At 45.6% G+C, this 25,589-nt stretch overlaps 1 protein-coding gene across 2 annotated transcripts in view; it reads left to right on the top strand.

Moving 5' to 3' along the window:
• Positions 1–25,589, top strand: part of LOC119442720 (tyrosine-protein kinase hopscotch) — a 59,202-nt gene that overhangs the window by 1,830 nt on the left and 31,783 nt on the right. For both annotated transcript variants that reach the window (XM_037707699.2, XM_049662335.1), the window contains exons 3-13: positions 6–187; positions 1,683–1,800; positions 4,073–4,237; positions 6,131–6,235; positions 7,010–7,167; positions 9,437–9,723; positions 10,800–11,038; positions 12,008–12,220; positions 16,763–16,884; positions 16,978–17,122; positions 20,559–20,715. In XM_037707699.2, coding sequence (XP_037563627.1) covers positions 6–187; positions 1,683–1,800; positions 4,073–4,237; positions 6,131–6,235; positions 7,010–7,167; positions 9,437–9,723; positions 10,800–11,038; positions 12,008–12,220; positions 16,763–16,884; positions 16,978–17,122; positions 20,559–20,715 — 1,891 coding nt within the window. The remainder of the gene's footprint in view (positions 1–5; positions 188–1,682; positions 1,801–4,072; positions 4,238–6,130; positions 6,236–7,009; positions 7,168–9,436; positions 9,724–10,799; positions 11,039–12,007; positions 12,221–16,762; positions 16,885–16,977; positions 17,123–20,558; positions 20,716–25,589) is intronic.

Raw genomic sequence — 25,589 nt, 5'->3', positions numbered from 1 at the left:
TTCAGGAGGACGAAGCGGTGCTCAACTACCTGTACCATCAGATGCGACAAGACTTTGTGTGTGGTCGTGTACCTGAGCTGCACCAGAGCAAAGTGCAGAGCCGAACTTTGGGCCTGGTAATCACAGATGTGGTGCGCCACCTGATTGAGCTGGGACAGACCCCTCAGCAGGGCAGTTACAGTTTCAGGTTTGTGTGTTGTCATGTGGTTGAATTAGTTTTCATTTCTTTATCTATCACTTACTGTCAACTGCAGCATGGTCTCAGATGACACCAGCAGTACACAGGACGAGGGTGTAAAAAGCAAGGAAATCGTAAGGTGGGAAATGCGCCCTCCCCGAAAACTACTGCTAGATAGTTAACCTGTTTGGAGAAAATTCCTTGACTGTAGATCATGCCATGTCTTCGGGTCAAAAAAAAAAAAAAAAGTACAGTCTTGGGATGTTCTAGCACATGTTTGCTTTCTGCAAACGCCTGCCTCATACTGGAAAATGCATTACTGGCAAGACACTGCCCAGCAAGCATGTTGTAGGGTGTAGTATATGTGCATCTGCTTTGTGCTAGAAGGAGCAAGGGCTGCATCTACTGTTTGCCTGAACCCCAGGCTGACCCACCATGGTGAAGGATATTTATTTGCGCAGGGCACTTGGCTTGAAGCTTATGCAAAGGGTTCATAACTAAGTGCTTTTTAGTGTATGTAAGTTAGCACTCAGTAATGACTAATTTTCTCTTTAGAGGATGTGCATGTAATGAAAAGAAGCACAGTGTTTAGTCTTGGGGGAAAAAGTGTGATGCTATGTTTGGAAGCACTCTGTGCATTGAAAGGACTCGCAATAATTTGTTTATGGTGCAGGGAAAGATATGGGAGCAATGTTTTTTCCACAGTTCTGAAATTCCAGAGCTTAAAATTTTTTCCCCACAGGTGTTAAGAACAAGCACAAGTTCAGAGAGTCTGATTTCTGAAGTTTGGTATTGTTATATGGGTTATGGTGCAAAAGACACAAAACGGTCTGAAGGAATGTCAGCAGGGGAAAGAGCTTCACTTGAAACGTGTTTGTCACTTATTTACATAATTTTGTGTCTTTTACACCATAATATAGCGTGAACCAACTAGCCCAGCAACAAGTAGTGATTGTTGTCTATCACAAGCTGTGAATTACAAACGGTTTAAACTTACACCTAATGATTAGAGCTTCTTCCAAGGTGTGGGTTGGGAGCTCGATTACTTGTATTTTAGGAATATTCAGATGTTTTAAGTGCTTGTTGGGGTATTGTGATGGGGAAGCCATGCCTGCAGGAATGGTGGCAATTTGACCGCTGTTATTGTTACAGAAGCTAAAATTAATGCCGAATTCATATGCAAGAAAAGCTTCTGTTGCTGTGAGCTCTTACTTGGCAGAGTTCTTGCAATATATTGTAAAGTATGCACGACATGGTTCAGTTCGATCCCCTTTGTTTTCTAGCAACCCAGCTAATAATTCCTGAGCAAAATGCTGTGACGCACTAAATTCCTGCCTTTGGCGATAGTAGGATACCACAATCGATGTTGCATTGTGCATATGTGAAAATATTGCTTGCACAGATTGCTTCAGACTGTGGCCCTTAATTTCTTGAAGTGACGCATCTTTCATCCCGGTTTAAAGTGGTGTTTGGTGATCTGATCTTAGTTTTCTGTCTGGGGCAGTGACTTTATGCCTTCGGTTCTTGTCGGACCGTGGAAGATGCGTGTGCTCAAGACCCGAATGACCACTGCCCTCAACGAATGTTGGCAGAACAGCCGACAAAATGCTCAACGTGTCAAGGCAAGTGTCAATATTTTTCTGCTTTCTTGTCACTATCTATTCCACATCAGCGAAATGTCGTAATAGCTAATTATTTTCTCTAAATGGGGGTAACATATCACCAAAATATTCCTGGGGCATGAAAGAATGGTAGCGAATTTGATAACATCATGATTTTGATCGCTACAATCTTACATTCTTATTAAAATGAATATATATCTGAAATTCTTCTGTGCACTTTACAGAAAGCTTGAAAATTGAGAAGTCTGCTGCTGTGTTTCGTAATGCTTTTTTCTCTATGATTCTGTTTTCTTATTGTCCATCATGTATCGTGGCCTATACGGGCAACAGTGACGCTGCAGTAACATGGCAATCAGTGATAAAGAACAAAAAGAATAGATAAAGGAATAATACAGTCGAACCCACTTATAACAGTATTCAAGTGCCAAGAAAATTTCATTGTTATAACTGATAATTGTTATAACTGGTTTGCACAAATAAACAGAGGGGATTGATATTCAAACAATTTACTTTGACAGGAAGTAGTATAGTCCACCGTTTATAACGCCAGCTTCTACAATACTTGGATGTAGCAATAACCAGCAGCCACAGCAACCTAAACTTCTGTATGCATTCTATAGTAAAATAAACTGCTTACTACAATGTTCTCATGCTGCGTTATTGGTCATAACAATTAAGTATTGCTACTGAGTGTCTGCACCGAAAGGAAAAAGTACATGAAATCATGGAAAAGAAAGAAAAAAAAAAAAAAAAGAATGCAAGCTGCAGCCCTCACCACGTTGCTAGCCTCGTGCGTCTCTCTCCCGTCTCCCTTTTGAAACATGACTCGACAGCGCCGATGATGGGTGTCAGCGAGGACTGCAAATGTTTGGGCACGGTGAAAAGGCGTTAAGGGCCGTCGGGGTGCATATTGTGGCTGATTGAGGTGCCGTCGTGAAGTCGGAACAAGTGGAGCAATGGGTTGGGTTTTGCAGATCTCAGACTGTCGATGACAGAACGTAGAGCCGGTTGCTGCATTGTTCATCCCCTATATTAAAGATGTCTGAGATAGACAAGTTGCAGGTGTCATTGTCTTGCTTGACTACATCAGGGGGATCCACGAAATGCTGTGACAGGCAATCGGCATCCTGATGGAGTTGACTGAACTTGTGCACGACCGAAAACGAGTATCCTTGGTGGCAGAGAACCTAACGCCCGAGGCGGCCTGTAGGACCTTTGAGCAAAGAAAGCCAGCAGAGGGAATGATGATCAGTTACGATGGTAAAGGCGTGGAAAAATAGGTAAGGACGAAATTTAGCGACAGCCCAGACAAGGGCAAGGCATTCTCGTTTTGTGATTAAGTAATTCTTCTCCGGTGTGAACAGCAGGCAACTAGAGTAAGCAATAACACAGTTGTTTCCACACTGACGCTGAGAAAGGACAGCACCGATCCCATGGCCACTCACATCTGTGCGAACTTCTGTCAGTGTAGTCATATCAGACTGCGCCAAAATTGGAGAAGTCATGAGGGCATCAATAATTGCTGAAAAGGCAGCAGTTTGGCGGTAGCTTCATTTAAAGGCCAACTCTTTTTTGAGAAGTGCAGTGAGAGGACGCGCAATATCGGCGAAATTACAGCTGAAATGGTGGAACTGGAGCACAACCCGATTAAGTTTTCGACTTCTTCATTCGAACAGGGTATGGGTTAGAAGGATAGCATATGCAGTGTGTCCATAAAGTCATGGTGCTCTTTTGACCGGTCACAGGAAATCAACGAAACAAGATAGAAATGTGAAATCTTCACCAAATAAATGGAAAACTCTCCAAGTTTGCGTAGTATGAAGTGCAAGGGTGTGCACACACAGGTGATGATGTAGCAGCACAAACTGCACAGCAGCAGATCGGCCCACGCCCACGCTAAACCCACGTGCAAGGGTGTGTTCACACCCTTGCGCTTCATAGTACCTAAATTTGGAGAGTTTACCCTTTATTTGGTGAAGATTTCACATTTCTATCTTGTTTTGTCGCTTTCCTGTGACCGGTCAAAAGTGCACCATGACTTTACGGACACACCCTATTTAAAATTATCTATAAGGTTGCAAAAAGTACAAACAGCTGCGACGGATGCAAGACTCTCGCGTGCCTCTGGCCACTTCGTCGCTGTTGTTGTCGTTCGCCTGACAGAACCAGTCCCTGTACTGTCTTGCGACAATACATTACAATGCTGTGAATGCCACTGTCTCTGTGGTGGCGTCAGTGTGCAGATGTCATTGCTGTGCTTCCTTGCTTGCAGGAAATCTACGTAAATGAGTTCAGAAGCATAGTACCTGAGTACGTGTGTGAGCAGTTTGCTTCCCAAGTAGACACTGATGGTCGGGTATGGGAGGTGATCCTGCAGGTCAACCCATACCATTCGCAGCTACCAGGTCTGCGAATGCGCCCAAGGGCACCCAAGGAAGTAGGTCTTTATTTCATGCTGCTCATTGTAATGAATTGCTTTGCCTCTTGCTTGTTCGGTTTTAATTGATTCTCTGTGATTGGCTAACGAGGAGCCCACAAAGTTCAGCTTAAGTAAATATTGGACCCGCCGTGGTTGCTCAGTGGCTATGGTGTTGGGCTGCTGAGCACGAGGTCGCGCGATCGAATCCCGGCCACGGCGGCCGCGTTTCGATGGGGGCGAAATGCGAAAAACACCCGTGTACTTAGATTTAGGTGTACGTTAAAGAACCCCAGGTGGTTCAAATTTCCGGAAATCCCCCACTACAGCGTGCCTCATAATCAGAACTGGTTTTGGCACGTAAAACCCCATAATTTAATTTTTTTTTAAAGCAAATATTGTTTAGTTCAGTGACTTGCAGGGCTTTCTCAAGATCATTGTGAATGTATAACCAATAGTTATATTATTAGGCAAACTTTAAGAGCTACAAGCAAAAGCTCAGTGTGGTCACTTCATGGGTGGCACTGGCCTGAAGAAGGAAAGGTCTTTGCAAGCTGACTTGGGGGTTCTGTGCACACAGCCACATATGGTACCAGATGCATGAGTTTAGACCAGTGGATCCTAAATTTTTAGGTGTTGCAGAACGACATCAGTTCATCACTACTAAAGTTTTAGTATTTATGTCTCCCAGGTATACTCTATAAGCATTTTCAGGGTTTCTTTATGGGACTCTATGTCTATGATAAATCGTAAAGCTGATCTTATGTTCTGGAAGCAAAGGTGTTCATGTTGAAATGTGCTGTAAATGGTTGAGGTCTGAAGTCTTATTTGGTACTACTAGTTCTATTGATTTTTTTTTTATTGGATCTGTATAAGTTTATTCGATGTTTTTCACACAGATAGCCCATTGCAAAAGCCTCCTTAGACAATGCTTTTATGATTAAGGATAGTTACCAACAGCATGTGTCTAGAGTGCCTTGCCACATCCCTTCAATACTCTCAAGAATTCCAAGGGTCCGGCGCAACAAAGCTTGAAAAACTCTAGTTTAGACATTGTCACTGATGAAACAATTCTTGGACTTCAATGGTGCATAAAACAGCACACTGCATAATGCTACTGGATATCTGCATTTTTTTTCCATGTGCTGCCACAGCCGTATCTGTGTTGTGTTTTGCCCTTGGCACACGCATGGCTAGCCTTTCAGTTCTTAAACTTCAAGCCAAGTTGTTCAGAAATCTATACTTAATGCATGGTGACAAATTGTAGAAAGTCATTTCCTCAGAATAAGTTGCTCTTATGAAAGCAAATTGGTTTTAGGTTGCAGGGTGGTATAAACGGCTATCTTTTTTTGCATGGCAGAGTGATCGTACAGGTTTCCCTATTTTGCCAGGACACATTGTAATGAAGCTCAGGTATCTTGCTTGCTTATTACAGAAGATATCTGATATTCTTACCCTCTCTAGTTAAGTTTGTAGGAGGGTGCCACTCGCAAAAAAAAATGCCAACTCTACTGTTGCTAGGCCATGCTAGACTATGCACAATTATGGTAAGGTTGTAGCTAGGTTCCCACAAATGATGCAGTTCTTAAGAGGCCAGGGTTCTGTAAAGTTTCTTGTATTTGCCACATGCACGTTTATGTTCTTTACTGCTTTCCATGCAGTATGCAGACTTGTCCAATGCCAGGTCTGGTGTTATGCACAGTCGTAGCATAAGCATAGTCATACACTATGACTGTGCTTATAATACGACTATCTATACCTAGTCGTGGCATAAAATGCTAGAATGCAGTAGTTTGTGCTCATTTGTAAACTGCGTAGCCTTGTATCCTCTTGTTGATATCTACCGTGACTAGGTTTTAACCATCATTTACCTATCTGCAACCTGAAAAAAAAAATTTTTTTTCTTTATTTTAGAACATAACATGGACACAAATCTGCTCCATCAGTGATCTCTGCTTCGTGAACATGGTTCCATCCAATTGCACTGTTGAAATCAGCCGTCGGAATGGCATACCTCAGGTAAGAATGGCACATCAGGCTGTTAGCTAAAGCTTACAGAACTTCTAAATTTGTAAATTGGGGTAGGGGGGTGGGCTGCTAGCGTTATGTGAATGCGAGCATTATGTGAGTAAATGTGGCAGTTTATCAATATACAGTTATCACAGATTACACTGTGCTCTGAAGGAACCAAAAAGTCAACTTAGGTAGTTTTGAGGACTTTTTCTGGACATAAACGATCCACACATGCAAAAACTTGAATGAAGTATGTGACGTCATACTAATGTACTAACGCTGCGGTACAAGCATGAAGCTCAAAAAGGAAAAACATGGTCTCTTATTTTCTCCACTAATAAATATTATTTTTCTGCCAAATGTCATAATGCCATGTTTTGCTGCTCTTTATTGTCTCTTTTATAATTGATCCATTATGAGTGCTCTTTATTTCTGTGAATGTGGACTGTGAAACAAATGTTTAACACACACTGTGGGAAAGTAGGGCCACTTGAGACAATAGAATGACTGCATTTATGTATTTCTTATCTGAGTAGCTGAGTAACTTGCTGTGGGGGACAATAAAGATTACTCTTGTGAGGAAATATTAATTTACACATGTAATCACTTGACAACTACTTCAGAAATCGATTTATGATTGGTCATCGGGGTATATTGTATTAGTTTATTTTTACATGGCAAGGCATGTGGATGAGAGTGTATATAGCTAAACAGATTTGGCCAGCTGCCATAGTATGCAGTTTTCATCTGACATCTGAAGTTGTGTCGTTTTCTACACAGAACCTCAGGTTTGACAGCATCAGCCAGATGCACTCTTTTGTGTCCCTCCTCGATGGATATTATCGGCTAACGGAGAAGTGGACAGTGAATTTGTGTATCAACCTGCCAACACCATCACTGACCATGCTTCGAGCAATGAGGTGCCATGGGCCAGTGGGGTGAGTTGTTCCTTTTTTCTTTAATTATTTAGATTGAAAAGCAAATTTCATAGTTTTGTCTGAAGCACGAATAAGTGACAACAATGACTTGCACAACTACAGAGACCGACCGCTAGCAATCTTCCTTTCCCTTGGTTTTATTTTGTACATTAACATTGTTTAGAGGAGTTGGATTGTGAAGACTGTGCTTTGTAGGGCAGATAACTTATTGGCCCTTTAACCCTTTGCAGTCATTAGCATTTACCTATCTGTGGCTTTTCAGCTCAGAAACTATTTCGTGCAATTTGAACTCTGTGCAGGAAGTGCACTTGTGTGAGTGAAGTAAGTGGTTAATTTCAGAAAACGTTCTTTATTCCTACGGCTGTTCTGCAATGCACAGTCTGCAGCCAGCATCACGTTGTGGGTGATCACCACAGGAACCGTCTTCTGTATGGTCCTTATCGTCGTTCTTTTACAGTGCTCAGTGCTTTGAGGATGTTTGTCAGTCATCTGAAGGCAGAATATATTTCTCCTCAGCATTACAATAATTTTCAGATTCACCTACTACAACTCCAGGCTGTCCAGAAGGCCCACGACGCGGCGGTGAGGCTAGGCCTCCCCGTCACTACGTGGGAGCAGCCCGCGATCCTCCCCCTATAAAACGGGGGCGGATTCCTTCAGGACCTCAATAAAGTTCTTTATTTATCTATCTATCTATCTATCTAACTAAGCTCATACAATTGCTCTCAGTAAAATGCACGCAAAGAAACATTGCCATGCTTCCAGTGCTTTGTGCCATGAAAAGTGAGTATGAAAGTTATCTGTAGCTTAAAACGTTCCAGAACGGTAATTCAACAAACACCAAGAAAAAAAACCAGCTGAACGTGTGCACATCAAGTACTTCCCAACATCTGGCTGGCATGAATGTTTTCGCATGTAGGAGGAGCCTCACCCATGACTACAGCGGGTTAAGCATATACCATATTTTCCTGTGCATCAGTCACATTCTTTTTCTGAATTTTTCGACAGTGTGTCTTATAGAACGGTGCAACTTATATACATTACTTTTTTTTTTTCTTTTGAAAACTGCCATCAAAATTGAATTGGATGCTATGGCCACGCGGGAAGCGTGTTGGGTTGACCTCCTCAGGCTTTTGATACGGGTTGTGTGCGCGCTATGACGGTACTGGGTTCTTCTCGTGATCAAGTTGCCGAGCACCGTGCGAAAAGGACGGAGCAGCAACGCAAGCGGCAGCAGGCCAACCGCGAGTCGACTGACCCCGAAGTCGTCGCATCTGCAGATCGCTTTCAAGATACGGCGTGTGCCGCTGTGCAAACTACGCAGTTGCTACCAGAGTAAAAGTCACCCCCCCCCCCCCCTCCCTCCCGTACTGCCTTCCTCTTGTGCGCGATTCGGCTCACCGTAGCACGCTTTCGCTCGCACATACAGCATACGGTTTGCGGGGACAATGTTATCGCCCTTGGACTTCATACTGAACATCGTGGTGACCACGATGGCAGAAATGTGCCTGGAGGGTCCATATCTTTGCTATCGCAATTATATAGGAATGGCACCCATACGCTTGCACGTGATCCGTGTTGACGGAAATGTCAATGTAATTTTTTGAAATTGCTTACCGCATGAACAGGTGCGACTTATATACATTTTTTTTCTGGAAAAACTGACGTCTATAAGTCACGTACAAAGGTGTGACTTATAGACCGTAAGATATAGTACATGTTTTCCCTCTAAGTTCTCTTTACTAGGTGCTTCTGTGTAGTGTAGTATACTTGAAATCGGGGAAAAAAATGTCATCGGCTTCTGAAGCTTCACCAAAGGCGAATTTCATTGCTTCTTAACTGTACGGGTTTCCTCTACAATCACTGCCATGTACGTTAATTTCAGGCCACTCGCTGTGTTTGCTTAGTGGCGATGGTGTTGGGCTGCTAAGCACTAGGTCGCGGGATCAAATACCAGCCACAGCGGCCGCATTTCGATGGGGCCGAAATGCAAAAACACCCGTGTGCTTAGATTTAGGGGCACGTTAAAGAACCCCAGGTGGTCCAAATTATTCCGGAGTCCTTCACTACGGTGTGCCTCATAATCAGATCGTGGTTTTGGCATGTAAAATCGCATAATTGAATTTTTTTTGCAGTTTCAGGCCATAGGCTTAGGTTGTAAAAAGGATTGCAGTCTTTTCGCAGCTCTAGTTGTTCGTTAATTTTGTTCCTCTGTACCTGTAAGCACAGTGCACTTTGTTAGTGCTAACACCATTGGTTTTCATCATAGGGCCAAGTTTGCCTACCAGAAGTTGCAGGAGAAAGGAGGGCACGAAGCAGGCTGGTACCTGATTCGGCAGAGCTCGTCCATCTACCGAGAGTATCGACTGGATTTTCTGGGAAAGAATGCGGCACCTGAGACCCTGCGCATTGTGCAGCTTAAGGATGGACGCTTTGCACTGGATGAAGGGGCACCGGAAGAAGGCATTTATCCGACACTCGCAAAGCTGATCAGCGAGGCAATTCGCCCGACCCTCGACGTAGAGCTGGGATACTGTGTGCCTCCGTCTGAATATGGTGAGAAAGAAGTGCATCTCCTCACTGCCTCGCTGCTTATTGTTTTGACTTGCCTCTCTTTACCTCTAACCTCCAAACCTCTCTCCTGTGAACTTATTTCTTTGTAAGGCTTTCCATTAGCCAGATCACTCGGGCCTTTCACCACCCTAATCAAGGATTAGCAACAGTCATGACTTTCTGGTGCTCCTTGAAAACTTTTACCACTGAGCAAGGCCTTCTGTTCACTCATATACGCAAAAAAAACACAATATCTGTTTTCTGCAGAATATTTAAGTTTCTCTGTGCACACTGCTGTTGTGTGGATTTCTCCTCCTCACTCATACTTAGCCTTTCCCTATGTGGGTTATCTTAGCAATCTGGGCAAATCCCGGCTACGGAGGCCGCATTTCGGTGGGGGCGAAATGCGAAAGCACCCATGTACTTAAATTTAGGTGCAAGTTAAGAACCCCAGGTGGTCCAAATTATTCCGGAGCCCTCCACTACAGCGTGCCTCATAATCAAATCATGGTTTTTGCTTGTAAAACCCCATAATTTTTTTTTCTAGTAATCTGGGCAACTCTATTGCACACTGCCTTTCCATACAGAACACTTATTGTGGTTGTTGGCATTAAAGGACGGGTCAGGTTGGCCAAAGTTAATTTAATTCAATTCGAGTAAACACTGCCAGCTACTTGTGGTGCTGATTCTTTACATAGGCCATAGTTGAGAAGTCTTGCTCGAAGGCACATGTTGTGGTAAAAGGAACAGCGCGTCAACATTTCAGCTGTGTGAGGCATTTAACTGGGGTATGGGCCATCTTGGGTATTGATTTTAGCATCTGCAAAACACGAACAGTGCCCATGAGACCAGTACATTTGAAAACTCCTGACCTTTAGAATAGGCCTCAGGATCCCAAACCCCCACCATTACTAGAACATCGTCATAATGACAGCCTTGCTGCTGCAAGCTTCATTTGTGCCACTTAAGATTGCCTAAACTTTGTAAACTACTAGTATCTCGTGTATCCTCATTGGAAAATCTTGAAACATCCGCTTAATGTGATGGTACTTAAGTTTGTTTTTCTTTCCTCTTTGCAGACAAAACGCAGTTACTTTTGTGCCGCCCGCCATCCCTTGACGTGGATAAGTCTGCGTTGAAGCGAGAGCCCCGCGAGTGCATCCACTCGGGGGCGCTGGTGTTCACAGAGAATCGCAAGGATGAGCTGCCTGGCAAGTTCACCGTGGTGCGGCGTGCATTTCTGCACCGGGAACCAAACCAGTACCGAGAGGTTGCTGTCAAAGCTCTGAAGCCCCACCTTGAAGATAGCCATCTCAAGGTTGGTGGAACTGCCAGCTAGTTTTTAGTTGTCAGCTGGGTGCCTTACCGTTTTGGGCAAACAGGACAGAAATTTTCAGTACCTTCACATCACAAATGATTTGGCAATGTTTGCCTGACGTGTACAAATGAAATCAGAAATATTGATGGAAACAGCACCATTGATGGTGACATCTTGTCACATGGTGTAAAATAAAAATGTAGAGCAGAGTTTTCACCTGAGCTTGTTGGTTGTTCATCGTTACAGGGGAACAGCACAGAAATCTGATAAAGTTGAAGAGAGGCACGAAGAAGACACAGAGTGCTGTGTATGTCTTGTCTGTGCCTCTCTTAATTCATCTGTTCTTCCCCTGCGCTGTTCCCTTGTAACAATGAGAATGTGTCAACATTTTAGAATGTTCTTGTATTGGTGAAATCTTTATGAACACAAAAATAGGCAAAATTACCTGAAAACTGCGGCGCACAAACAGACAAGGACAAATAAGGGTAAAACAGGCGCAACTGCCGACGAGGACCTTCGTTTTCATTCGCTTGTGCATTGTTGTCTTCAAGTCATGTATACCTGATTGCTAGTTTGATTATGTAGTTCATTGGAAAAATTGTTTTTGCAGAGATTATGTCATTGCAAACGCCTTTACTCTAGTGGACTAGTATAACATGGTTACTTGCTGCAATAAGAGTTTGCCATGCTCTGTTAGAAAACAGTGTTACAGCATGTCAGTACCAGCGCTGGTGTTTTGGTTTGTGTTTCTAGTATCATAGTGATACTCTACCAGTAGCATGGCTAAAGGTCGACGTTTACCAACCTCGCTGCTGCCTGTATTTTCCCAGCAAGGACGTTTTCTTGGCATCCTTTTCGGGTGGCAAAGTGTCCTTTTAAAGTGTCTTTTTATGTGGCAAAGTACATTGTTTTTAACAACAGAGTGAATCTGAAAACACCTGCTGCCACTCCTTTGTACCCTGTACACAGGAGTTCATGGTGCAATGTGACCGGATGCTGTTCTGGCAGTGTGAAGCCATTGTGAACTCGCTTGGCATGGTGCACTCGGGCAGTTTTGGCCTGGTGTGCGAGTTCCTGCCTCTGGGCTCCCTGGATGCCTATCTGCGTCAGCACAGGTCCCAACTTCAAGCCGTTGATTTGGTTGAAGCGGCAAAGGGGCTTGCCCGTGCCCTCTGGTACCTGGTGAGCTATGGATTTGCCACATTGCTGAAAGGCACTGCTTGCCAGTTAAAGTTATGTAGTTTTTCCGCTTCTTGTGTCATTCTCAAAGTTGCTCAGTGGCTTTGACCTAATTAGTCATTGGTAACCATCAGCATCATTAGTTGGAGGTCATTCATCATGGTAGCTCAGTGGCTGTGGCATTCTGCTGCTGTGCGTGAGCTCACAGGATTCCCAGCCACAGTGGCTGCATTTCGATGGGGGTGGAATGCAAAGATGCTCGTGCACTTTGATTTAGGTGCACTTTAATGAAGCCCAGGGGATCAAAATTAATCGGAAGTGTGTTTATTAAAGAATTTGAAAAAAAAGCTAATAATTTTGTATTAAAAAAAAGTTATAAAAGTACATCATTGTGTGTAGGACAGAAAAAAATGTTAAAAAATTTTCAGAATGTACATTTGCAACACATTGAAGCTGTGCAATATTCTATGAAATATCATCTGTACGTGTAAAAAATTTCTTGAGATACACGAGAAAATGTTAACCCTAGTGACTAGCCCTAGCGTGATGCCGAGGTAGACTCCCGGCTGTCTTCTCACACGAAACTTGATGCGCTGCTTGGCCGCTGGCAAGTGATCCCGATCGAAGGTTGTTAACGCCCTGTAGATAGGAAATGAGACCTTCAGAACACGCAGACTGTCTTTATATCGACGCATGGCAGCTTTGAAGTGGTTCGGCGAAGAAAACGAAACTCTGTTCGGAAATCTGACAAACCGAAGTTATCTTTCGTCGCCATCTTGGAAACTAACGTATTGTAAGATACGGACCCTTTCCCGGAATCATTTAAGTTCCCCCACTACATGAACTCGTCGTCGCATTCCAATTATGTGCGCTGGGGCGCATCGACCACGTTACTGGACCCGTCAGACAGGTTGGCGACATCCCCCCCCCTCATGTGCCTCTCGTCAAGCTATTGTCTCTCATCCTGCTTGACTCTTCCCGAAAGTGCAACGGAGAAGGGGACGGTTCCAGGTAGGAGGCCTTGGTCGAGAGCAAAGCAGTTTTGCAGCTCTGGAGGATCGTTCCGAGAACATCCGGTCTCCGGCAGCTGAGCGCTTCCAGGCGAGGAGGCAATGCCGGAGGCAAATCAACCATCGGACAATGGAGCCCTCGGAGCGTCCCCATTGGCCGAATATGACGGCACCTGCACGGGCCAATACCAGGGGAGGAAAATGACGACACCTGAGCTGGCTCGACGATTGGCCGGAAAGGACGGGACCCCGAAGAGCCTCAACAGAATTCGAGGAATTCCGAGAGACTCCGAGAGACCGAAGGGGTTAAAAAGAGCGACAAATCAAGGAGAAAAAAGTTCCTCTTCTTGCCACGGGCCGCAGCGTCCGATTTGCTGTCGGCCGTCGATCACTGTATGACTGTTCCTTACTTTGTATATTTTCACTGTAAATAATGTAAATAAACCCTCCTGTTCCTCCCAAGTCCGCCTCAACGTCCCCAACTCCCGCAACCAACGTCTGCCAAGATAGATCATCGCAACCTCCTACCAGATATAATAGTATAGACTCATGTAAGGGCCACACTTTTTATGCATAATTTTGATTAAGTGCGGCCCTTACATGGGACCAAACCTTTTTAGTCCGAATGGTGCTGGTACTGCCGATGACTTGTGCACCCCCCCCGGATCCCCGGATGTACCATTGCATCAGAGGTCAACGGGCAGCTCTCGCCATCTAGTAGCAGGCATGCGGAAGTACACAGCACCCGGCATTGAGGTACCAAATGTGATCGCTTCTCCATTGGAAATTATTTTCCCCCCAAATTTTGGGCTGCCAAGTTGGAGGTGTGGCCATTACATGGGTGCAGCCCTTTTACGACCCTATACGTGGTCATCGCGCCGACCACACCTCTTCTCTGGAGGCGCTTTAAAAATCTGCATGTGGCGTACAAAGAATACCGAAAACCGAAACTGACATAAATAGTTCTTAAATAACCCACTAACTGGTTCTAGCTGTCCGAGAACAATCGGAAAGCGGCAAAATAAGAATTTGCAACCATTGATAGTGGGCTATTGATGGGAATAGGTGCAAACAGGAAAGTGTTAAAGGAACACTAAAGAGAAACCGGGAGTTAAGCTTTAATGGTAGATTATCCTTTCATGATCACAGTCATACTATTTTTACTGCGAACAGAGGTGTAACAAGCGAGAAAATAGCGAAAAACTGAAGGATAGGTGCTGACGCCCCTTCGAATTTCCCGCACTACACGTTCGTGACGTCGGAGATCATAAACTCAGCCGGTCGCATTTGGTTCGAGAGCGATTTATCGCTGTTAATAAAACGCAAAATGAAATATACCTTAAACGTACATAAACAGCATTTGCCAACTTTTTAAACCGTTTCAAGCGAGAAAGTACAAGTTTAGCACAAAATTAAATAAATAATAAGAAAGAATGGCATGGCGCTACATGCGGTTGGGATAGTTTCGTTTTTGCTCCATGCTCTACAGTGTTGCAGTGTTTGGTTGCGTGTTGCGTGTCTCTAAAAACAGACTTCAAGGGAAACAGCCAGAAAATGCCTCGTGTGTGTATAGTGTTGAGGGCTGTATAAACGGCGCAAGGCGCTTGCACAGGGGCAGCAGCAATGTTGAGCAGATTGTGTCATTTCATGTGGTGCCGCACGATGAGCCCCGGCATTCGCAATGGCTCAGTGCTCTGCCGATGATAAAACAGCAAAAGAGCCAGAGATACCGATGGTGTGCTGTCTGCATTTCTCGCCTTCGGATTATGCATATAATTCTGCCCTCGAAAAGTATCTTGGCATGCCCTAGAGGCCAGACATTTCTCGAGCAGCTGTTCCCTCAATGTCACCTTCATCAAATCCCCTACTGGTGCCCCTGCAGCAGCAAACTGGCAGCTCGGTGAGTGCTGAATGTCATTAAAAAAAGCCACGAAAGAACCATACCGAGTACGCGCACAACTTTCTACGCTTGTTCTGTCTTGAACATTGTCGCCTGGCGGACCGGACGCCTTGCCTTCCGTCGACGAAAACGAGGCTGCGCTTTCTGTCGGCGCGGCCGGCAGCTCACCGCCATCGTACGCGGATCATTTCGCGCTCCGTTTCACTGAAGTCACTGTAATGCAGTCCTGCTTCCCTGGCGAGCTCTTCGTTGCAAGGTTCAGCGTCAGCAACGGTATCCATCGCGGTCACAGAACACCTAAGCAAAATTCGCAGCGAACGCAAACGCAGCAGCCATGCAGCCTATGATTCAGCCAGTGCCTCGGCCGTTTACGCAAGTGGTGATGTATCATGGCGCCCTCTGATTCGCTGAGAGCAATGAAATCCGTGACGACACTGTTTCAGCGCCTAATCTGGGGTGAGAGAAATTGAGGAAGAGATATTCGGTCTTTGTTTACGAATTTCTCCACTAATAACTCATATTTTTGCACCCGACAAAAACTGCATGCATTTCTGAAGGTCCCTCTTTTATTCCACCTGAACTTCCTATTTCTCTTTAGTGTCCCTTTAATGTTGAGCTGCTTGAAGTGTAGTCCAGCCTTAGGTGTGTAGTCACGTTTAGTTGCCACTGTTGCTGGTATCACTGATACTAATGCATATTGCCTTGTACATGCTATTGTTTTTATGCATTTTGCCTTTTTTCCCTCCAGGTATGCAAAAACAGATTTTGCTGTACTTTTAGTCCCATCAGTTCTGGTGATCTTTTGTCTTCCTTGCATTGCATTGTTAAGTTGCAGAAGACTGCTGAGCTGCCTAGATGTTAGACAGGGTGGCTGTACAAGACATGACACATTGAAAATAGCATTTGGATAGAGCTAATTCCTACCTACTTTTGCAAAACTAGATCATCCTGAAGCTATTTGCCCCCTTCATGACTGTCAAGCATGCATGTGACAGAAAGAGTGCAGCCACCTGCAGTCAGACAAAAACTGCAATGAATACTGGCATCCTGTTCTTGGATAGATTTGCAAGGCCCACAAGAGTGGTGCTTTCGGTGTTCAATCTTGTGGAGATTGAGAGCCAGGCACTTTCTTTTCTGTGGCGGTCACTGGTCATCAGCGTCTCTGCTGTGACTGACGCTGGTGCTGCTTTTGATCCCTTTGGCGCATCAGCAATTGGCACAAACATGACATGCCTGTCGGCTCTTTTACTACTACTTCAACGTGTCTTGCATGCCAAACTACTGACAAAGCTTTATTAATAGGGAAGAACCTTAACATACTCACTAAGGGAGATGGCACAAAGACGGAGTGGTTCTAGTGGTAGTGTGGTCTTTCACCAAAGATATTTATAATTGGCTTGTTTATCCTGCAAGTGCTTGCCGATCTGTAAAATTGCATTTCAGGCCTCTTGCCCTCACTAGAAGTTTATCTTATTTGCAAATGCGCGAAGTTGTAAACAGTTCGTTGGCATTTCACTGAGAATGTTGCCACGTCCTATACTAGAAGGTTTTGGTTGAATGATTTCCAGAACATTGTGTCCTTATCTTGCACATAATGCATTTCTTTTTCTTTCTTCTCTTCGACATTCTTCCTAGGAAGAGCAAGGCTGTGTCCATGGCAAGATCAGGTGCCGAAATATCCTCGTCTCTCAGCACGAGGCCAATGCATTTTATGTCAAGCTTTCAGACCCAGGACTGCTTGTCTACATGAATGAGGAGTAAGCTGGTCCTGTGTTTGATCGGGTTTCTGGTTACAGTTGTGGTCATTTGACTGAAAGGTGAAGGCTTATCCATGGTCGTTCATTTTGCAGCATACATTGGATCCCGCCTGAGTTCTACAACAACCTTAACATGGCTAAGTCGTCCATAAAGGCTGACACGTGGGCCTTTGGAACGACCCTGTGGGAGATATTCAGTTATGGGGAGCCACCAATGGCAGGAGTCCCTATCACCGAGGTGAGGTGCCATTTTGTTAGTGTTCACAGTTGTGGTGCTGTCAAACATCATTGCAGATATGCTTTGCTGTTCAGCGTTTTAATGTTTTTCAGCAGATGGGGGTTCATTTATGAAAGCCAGTGTTGTGTGCCCAGTTATGGTTCAATCACCAAACTAATATTTTCACTATACAACTTATTGACTAACCCGTAGCGCTGGCTCAGTGGCTATGACATTTTGCTACTGAGCATGAGGTTGAGGGTCCGATTCCCAACTGTTGTGGCTGCATTCCAATGGAGGCAGAATGCAAAAAAATGCACGTGCATTTTGATGTAAATGCATCTTAAAAAACCCCAGGTGGTTAAAATTAATCGGGAGCCCCTGTATAGCTTATCTCATAGTCATTGTGCCTTTGAGACGTTAAACACCACAGTGTGACTTGATTTGATCCTGAATTGTGCATTTCTCAGAAAGACAGATTACCTAAGTGTCACCACAAATGATAGTCAATATGCATTGTTGTCATCCACAAATGGTCACCAAAAAGCATTTTGTAGTACCTACTGTCCAGAGTAGCCTGTCATCATTGAACGTGTTTGTTTAATTCACTTTTTGTTCGAAGTGTCAGGCTTTGCCACTATACCATCAAAGACAACTCAAGACATTGTTGAAAACGATGGCTTAGGTAGTCTTACACGAATATTGTTCAATCTCCATTAGTTTTAATCCAATGCGTAACAGTATCGTGTTCGTGTCAGTTGTGAAAGGTGCCTCGACATTTTGCTTCTTTGGATTTTGGATTCTGTTATTGCTTTTCTCGAGTTATAGCGATTCATTGATTCAATAAAAAGTTTAAAGAACATGCTAGAAATTGCTGTTTTTTTTTATCTGACAACAGTTAGCAACTTTACTGCAGTGTTCTTCAGAGCCTTGAGTGTCCCTACCAAGTCGCTACTGTCATAACTTCCGAATAAAAATTTTGTTTTAGTACCATGATACCGAGAGGACAATTAGTGAGGCAAGAAACACCAACTGAAGGTGGAATTTCATATTTTTGATCTGACAAAAGCATTAGACCTAATGGGCTTTGTGAACAGCAACTTTAGCATAATTACGCAGATGGAACTTTGCAACTGGGGCTGCTACTGGTCGCAGTTCAAGTATTTTATTCAAAACTAGCTGGTCTGTCCATACTAGGCTGACAGCAGTGGCTGCCAATGAACTGGCCACAGGCCTTGAAATAGTTGTTTATTGCGAGGTGTGTACAATGATGTGTAGTATGTAAACTTAATACAGTAAAACCTCGTTAATTTGACCCCCATTAATTCGGAAAATCGGATAATTCGGACTCGTCCTCTGGTCCCGGCAGGCGCATGCATTATTTAGTGCAATCAAACTCTCGTTAATTTGGACATACAGTGTAGACCGCTTATAACGTAGGTTGCCGGAGTTGTGAATATCTGCACTATAAGCGGTACCGCACTATAACCAAAACAACAATTTTCAAGCCCTGCACGTATGCAAAACATGTAGACCAAGCAGCCGCGCGTATCTGAGAATCGAAGCGTGTGACTGGGATGGGAGTTTACATCCGTTTCAATTTACGACCGTTGAAAGGTTAATGTCCAAGTACCCTAGATCTTCGCATGAAGCAGACAAAGTAATAATTAAAAAAAAAACAATGTCTCAGTTTCGCCCAAAAGGCGAAGCATGAATTGCGATAGCAAGTTAGTAGAGAGTTATAAGGAGTAGGGATAGTAGTTTTATCGGCTGCATAAACTTGACACATTCGCTTACTAACTGAATTAACAAGCGTGGTGTCAACGCGCGCACAAGCAAACATGAATAGACTCGATGACCACAGACAACCACTGTCAAAACGCAGACGTGGGGAAACGCGGCCGCCTAAGCGCCGCATCAAGCGAAGGTTTGTGCGGTCTATCGCTTCAGCAGAAACTGAGCGGCGTAAGCACAGCGCATACAAAGGTCAGAGCCGTGTGGAGGTCCCTTTCAAGATAGGGTGCGCGCGACAACACCGTCAGCCGGCACAGGCGCGAATGCATTTGTTGGCAGAGCAGAAGCCGCCTCCCTCCCTCCCGCGCTGCCTTCTTGCTTTGCTGCTTTCGCGTGGGAGATTGCGTCGCCAGTTCCCCTTGCGCCCGATTGCAAGATACGCATTTGGTGCCGTAGCATGGATTTTCCTTCCTCCATGTGCCGCAGCACAGCGTCGCCCCCCCTCCCTCCCTCCCTCTCATACCCTCACGGCCTTTCGCGCGATCGCAGTCGCATTTGCTCTCCACTGTGTGTTCGCTCTCCGTGAAGGCGTGCGTCCCCCGCGCGCTTTCACTCGAACATACGGCGCACGGCGACGATTTTATCGCCCTTGGACTCATGCTCCACGTCTCATGCTCCTCCTCCACATCGCCCTCGTTGATCTCCTCTCCCATCGGTGGGCCCACCTTGTTGAGAAACGTGCTCACTACCCCCCTTGTTGGTGAGATTTTCCTGCGGAAGCCGCATTATAACCGGTATTTTGTCATCCGCTGTTTTGCGGCAAAGGGTAGTTCCGTTTTGACTCAGTTCGTGCCTTCAAAACTGCGTAGTCGCCATTCATGATCGTGTCGGTTGTGGCCGCAGTATCGTCCACAGTTCTTGCGGCAAACGTTTTGACTCGGTGCAAAGCTGTCGAGGATGAAGAGCACTGGCTACATTGTGGTGGACAGGCGGTCTGTTGGTGACCAGCTTACTGGCAAGAAAATAATCAGGATGTGCGCGGCCGTAGTGAAAAGCGTGTCTCAAATGAAGGTGTGCGATGCGGCCGGGCAGCGAAGGAAGTCGCGAGGCCATCATCGCTACGAAAGCCAATAAGTCACGAGATGACGAGAATTGCAGCTTCCGCACTGCTTTTGCGCAAGATAGAAACAGGATTTCTTATTCATTCAGTAAATAAAAGTGTGTTGACTTAGCATCTGTTTAATTGTTTTCTTGATACCCTCGATAATTCTACATTTGGTTAATTTGGACATTTTTTTCGGTCCCGTGAAATTTAAATTAACGAGGTTTTACTGTATGTACCTCAAAATGCCTTTTTATTGGGGCCAGTAGCTATCTACTGTAACCAGTTAAAAACTAGCTCAATATCAGTTGAAGACTAGTAGCCTTCTTCTGGGACCAGTTTAAACCATTAGCAAACCAGTTTGTTTCACCTGGGACCACTTCAGAGTAGATTATTTCAGTGGAAACCACTTGAAAATTAGTGGTAGAATTTTCACCTCGAACTGGATGATCAAATGCAAGAACACCAGTCAGGTGCATGGAATGTGCATATGTTTCTTTTTTATTTTTTGAAGTCTTCGTGAAATCAAGGCATATATGGAAGTTTGTAGGGCATGTACTTGAGAAAAGTGTTCTAAATTATGATTTTCATGTGTGGTCATAATCGTTGCTTCAATTCTAGGCAACAAGGAGGTATAAGGAAGGGGACAGATTGCCGATCCCAGTTGACACACACGAGGGGATCCGGCTGCTGCTGCAAGAGTGCTGGTCGTTGGACCCAGACAGTCGGCCGCAGCCGCAGACTGTCATGCGAGACATCAATCAAATATTTTATGAGGGTAGCTACATCTCCTCACTTTTTTTTTTTTGCACGATCGTAGTTGTGGTTGAAAGCATGGAGCAAGAAACATAACTTCCCTCTGGCATACGTGTAAGCAAGCAACGAGATAACACCACACAAAGAAAAGCATTGAGGGTTTGAGTTTCACTGTCAGTTTATTATTAGTTGGAGGGATTTGTTAAGTATTCATAATTGGCATAAAGTGGCACATCTTAGTTGACGTTAAGAAGAAGGTTGGGCAAGTCATGTAATGTGTAAGGTGTAAGCTGGTGGTCAATTGGAGAATTGGTGCCAAGGGAAGAAAAATGCAGTAGTGAATGGCAGAGGCTTGTGTTGAGATTAGAAAATTTGCAGGCATAGACTGGATTGGTGGACACAATATGGGAGTAATTGGAGATCTCAGAGACACTTTCCCTGCTGAGAACATAAAAGTGGAAAATGAGTAGATGTTAAAGATGATATGGTGGTGTTAATTGCTTGCTTTATCAGTTGTTGTGGCAGCTGTAAGGATGTAGCGGGAGTGGGACAGTTGTCCTTCCAACTAAAGTATCATTTTTGGTTAGTTGCCCGTAGTGTTATGTTATATTCATCCCTGCTGAAGAGCCGAGTTTGTGATCACCAGTGGTCTTTTCGAGGACCTGAGGTTTGTCCAGGCTGCATTGGTGACCACATGAAACATATTTTCTGCATATTTTCAGTGCAGCATATGGTGCCTTTCTTTTGGCCAATATGCATACTTTGTATATCTGCTTCAACTGTTAACTGTATAAAATACATTTTTACAGAATTTACTGCTTGTTGCCCAGGGTAAGATGAACAAGCCAGATCATCCACGTAGATGGATGCCAGATTGTGCCATGCAGAAAGTGTGTTGAAAATATATTCCATTTGGTTGCTTCTTTAGCCCTTTAATGCTAATTCCAGCACTCACTAAGCCTTTGGCTGCACTAAGATGAGCAGACAAACAACCGATAACATTCAAATGACCAGTTTTCCCGGAGCCACTACTTGTTGCAATATAGAGGAATTTTTTGTATGCCGAGTGGGCGTGGCAACCTTTGCTATTTGGCTGGGCTGTATGAAATGCATTGCAGGCTAGGCAAATCTGGGGGAAAAAAAGAAAAAAAAAAGGGAAGAAAAGGGAATGAATGGAAAATTATGAGGTCGTTGCAAGTGTTTTGTTGACCCTGTCATATTTGTTAAGCCTGACAGCCCCTGTAAATTTCAATGCAGTAGCCCGTTTTATGGCTTTACCAATAGGCAGTGTAAGTTATTCCACAACCCTACAACAGTCAGCATTAGCTGCAGGTTTTCAGGAAGGGGCACTGCCTAGGCGTGCTTGTGCTGCTTCGTTCTGCACAGGGATTAGAAAGGAGGAAAGTGCCGGTTCCCTTTGTCCTCCGAGGTATGTCTCGCAAGTGGACAAAAGTACCGAAGTCCATAATGCCTACACCTCATGTTGCTTCTTTTTCTCCGTGGTTTAGAAGAGCATAACTTCTGACTGAATACCGTATTTACTCGCATAATGAACGCACTCACGTAATGAACGCACTCCCCCACATTTCCAATCAAGAAGTGTGTTTTTTCTTTTCCTCGCATAATGAATGCACCCTGAACTTGGTGCTGTAAAGTAGGAGAGGCACAGTATGGTTTGGCATCTGATATGGCATCCGGAAGGAACGATTGTATCGGACGCTGGAATCGTACCATGTGTCTCCTACTTTCATTGCGATCGCAATTATATGGACATTCCAGGCGTATTTTTGCCGTCGGTGTCAATGATCACGCTGCAGTCTCCCGTGTTCGAGGGAGGAAAGCGGGGAGGAAACGCGCTGTATTCCGTCGTGCGCATGGCGCCAGGAGGAGGGGCGGCACAGCAACTGCGCATTTCGCGGCCGCATGCGCCTTATCTTGAAAGCGATCTGCGTTGGGGGCTGAGCCTATCAGCGCGACGGCGGCTTATACCTTTGTGCATGCTTCGTTCTCACTGCTCAGTTTGCGTTGAAGCGATACACAGCATGAAGGTCACTTTACTCGCTGTTGATGCCGTGTTTCCTCACGCCAACGTTTTGAGAGCGAGAGTCCGCGGTCATTCAGCGTGATGTGTTCATGTTTGCCTGTGCGTGCTGACACCGTGCTTGTTAATTTACATAGTTAACGAATGTTTGCAAGTACAGTAAAAGCTCGATGATACGATCACGGCTAATACGAATTTCCGGATGATACGAATTTTTCTGTGGTCCCGGCCGAGCCCCAATACTTTGCAACGTGCTAGAGAACGGTTGTTACGAATCGATTTCCGGCCTGCGTCGGTTGATACGAATAAACGCCGCCCCCACCGACGACCGCGAAAGAGAACAGCGCGCAGTCACGCGCTTTCTCCGCGGAGGCGCAGTCACGCGCTTTTTGGTGCGGAGGCGCGGACGCGGCGCCGGGCAGCGCGGACTCCGCGACTGGGCGCGAAGAGTTTGAAGCGGTGGCGCTTTTGTACTTTTCCTCCTTTTCGGCGGCCGCCCATCGGACGGAGTGGCTGCTGTGCTTCGGGCCGCGTTCTTTGTGTTTGCGCCATTTTACCTAGTCGCAGCGAGCTATGTCTACCGAGATAGGATTGTCTACCAAGATAGAAGGACATTAGAGACTTTTTCTTCAAGAAATAAATGCTTTTTACCTACATGTGCCTGAGTGAGTTCACCTCTGATTCTTTAATTTAGCTACAGTCGAATCTCGTTAATTCGAACACGCTTATTTCGAACATACCGCGCACCGACAATGCTCTTAGCAGCGCGCCAAATCACGCGGCGGCGCCTCCGACCGGCATTGCTCCGACACCGCCGTAGAGCAAAAGCTCAGGAGAGACCCCTCAATGCCGCGCGCGAAGGAACGGGGAAAAAGAAAAAAAAGAGAACCCGCGGAGAAAATTTCACCCTCTCTCAAATTGCAAGTTCGCCGTTTCTGCATCGCGCTGGAACAAGCGTGTACGTGCCGACTAGTGTGTTCTAGACAACCGTATTCTAGCACACACTAGTGCCGACGTCTCAGCCACGCGGATAAAATGGCAGTGAACCCTTCTCCTCTATGCTTCCTCTATTTTCTAGTCGCATGTTGACCTTGCACGCTGCGGCAGCAGCGCAGAGGGAAGCAGCGGCAGAGGCGCAGTCGGGCCAACGAAACTGCCCACGCCCGCACACGCTCGCTTCTCGATAACGGCAGAAAATGTCACAGTTTCGCCCTAAGGGCGAAGCAATGAATGCGATAGCAACACAGCAATGTCATACGAAGTAAGGTGAGCGGCTTTGGTAGCAATATGAATTGTAGTAAACATGAGCTGATTAAGTAAGCAGGTGTGCTGCGGCGTAAGTAGACCGACATGAAGAGAGACTTGATGACCACGAGAAGGCGCGTGTGAAACGGTGGTGTTGATGAGAAGCGCTTCCCGTGGGCAGCGCGTGCGAAGGGACACACCTGTAGCGCTGCACTGCCGATCCGGGCAGCATTACATGTGTAGCGTGCGTTGGAAAATGTGGCCAGACTATTACTAACTGAATGAACAAGCGTGGTGTGAGCGCGCACAAACAAACATGAATAGATCACACTGAATGACTGCAGACGACTGTCAAAACGCTGGCAGCAAGCGCATACGCCGCAGCAACGGGCGAAGGTACGTGCGGTCTATCGCTTCAACGGAAAATGAGCGGCGAATGCACGGCGCATAAAGGTCAGAGCCGTGTGGAGATAAGCAACGGTGCGAGCGAGCGACGAACGCGGTTGTTGGCAGAGTAGACGTGCGCCCCCCCCCCCCCCCGCTCCCTCCGGCGCTGGCTTCCCGCTTCCTTGCTTGCGCGTGGGAGATTGAGTGCGTTCGCTCTCCGTGATAGCGCGCTTCCCCGCACGCTTCCGCTCGGGCATACGGCGCGCGGCGAAGATTTTATCTATAGGGAACCTCACGGCGACGCCGACGGCATAAATCCGGTTGAAGTGTCCATATAATTGCTATCGCAATAAAACGAAACTTCAGGGAGCGGCTAAAATAAGCTGGCGCCAGCACGGCGGCGGGCGCGCACGGAGATGTGCACACGGAGTCGAAGGTGAGAAAGCTACGAGGGAGTTGAGAGGGAGGGAGGGAGGGCGAGGGGAGCCACAGAAGCGGCGGAGTTGACGCGGCCGAATCCGCTTCCCTGCCGCCCTCCTCCCTCACCTTCGACGGTCTCCGCGCGCACCCGTGTGCCGGCGCCGCCCGCTCCCTGAAGGTTCGTTTTCTGCCGTTATTGGGAAGCGACCGTTAGCCGGCCTGGGCAGTTTCGTGGCCCGCGCTTGCTATGCGCTTGCTCGCCACGATATTTCACAACTCGCACCGTTCGTGCATCGTGCTATGGTGCACGAATACTTCAAAAATACGTCCTTTTAATTCGGACAAATTTTCGGGCCCCTTCGAGTTCGAATTATCGATATTCGACTGTAGTTTTAATTGTTTCGATGATACGAATTTCGGCTAATTCGAATATTTTTTGTGACCCCGTGAGATTCGTATCATCGAGCTTTCACTGTACAAGTTTATATGGCCGATAAACTATTATCCTTACTTCGTGTAGCTGCCTACGCATTTGCTATCTCAATTGATGGTTCGCCTTTCGGCCGAAGCTGTGACATTTTTGGAGCTGGCCACGGAAAAAAAAAAGAGCTCAAAATTTTACCCCGCATAATGAACGCACTCCCCAACTTTGCGCATATTTTTCGGGAAAGAAAGTGCATTCATTATGCGAGTAAATACGGTATATGTTACTTTCAAGCATGTTGCACACTGGGCATCTGTTAAGTGACAAATTAAATTTTTGATTATGGTACTATGGTTGCATTTTGATTTTCAGATGCTCT

This window comes from Dermacentor silvarum, chromosome 2 (genome assembly GCF_013339745.2).
Source record: "Dermacentor silvarum isolate Dsil-2018 chromosome 2, BIME_Dsil_1.4, whole genome shotgun sequence".
Classification (NCBI taxonomy): domain Eukaryota; kingdom Metazoa; phylum Arthropoda; class Arachnida; order Ixodida; family Ixodidae; genus Dermacentor; species Dermacentor silvarum.
Note: the sequence above shows the minus strand (reverse complement) of the source record. Positions and strands in the feature narration are given on the sequence as shown.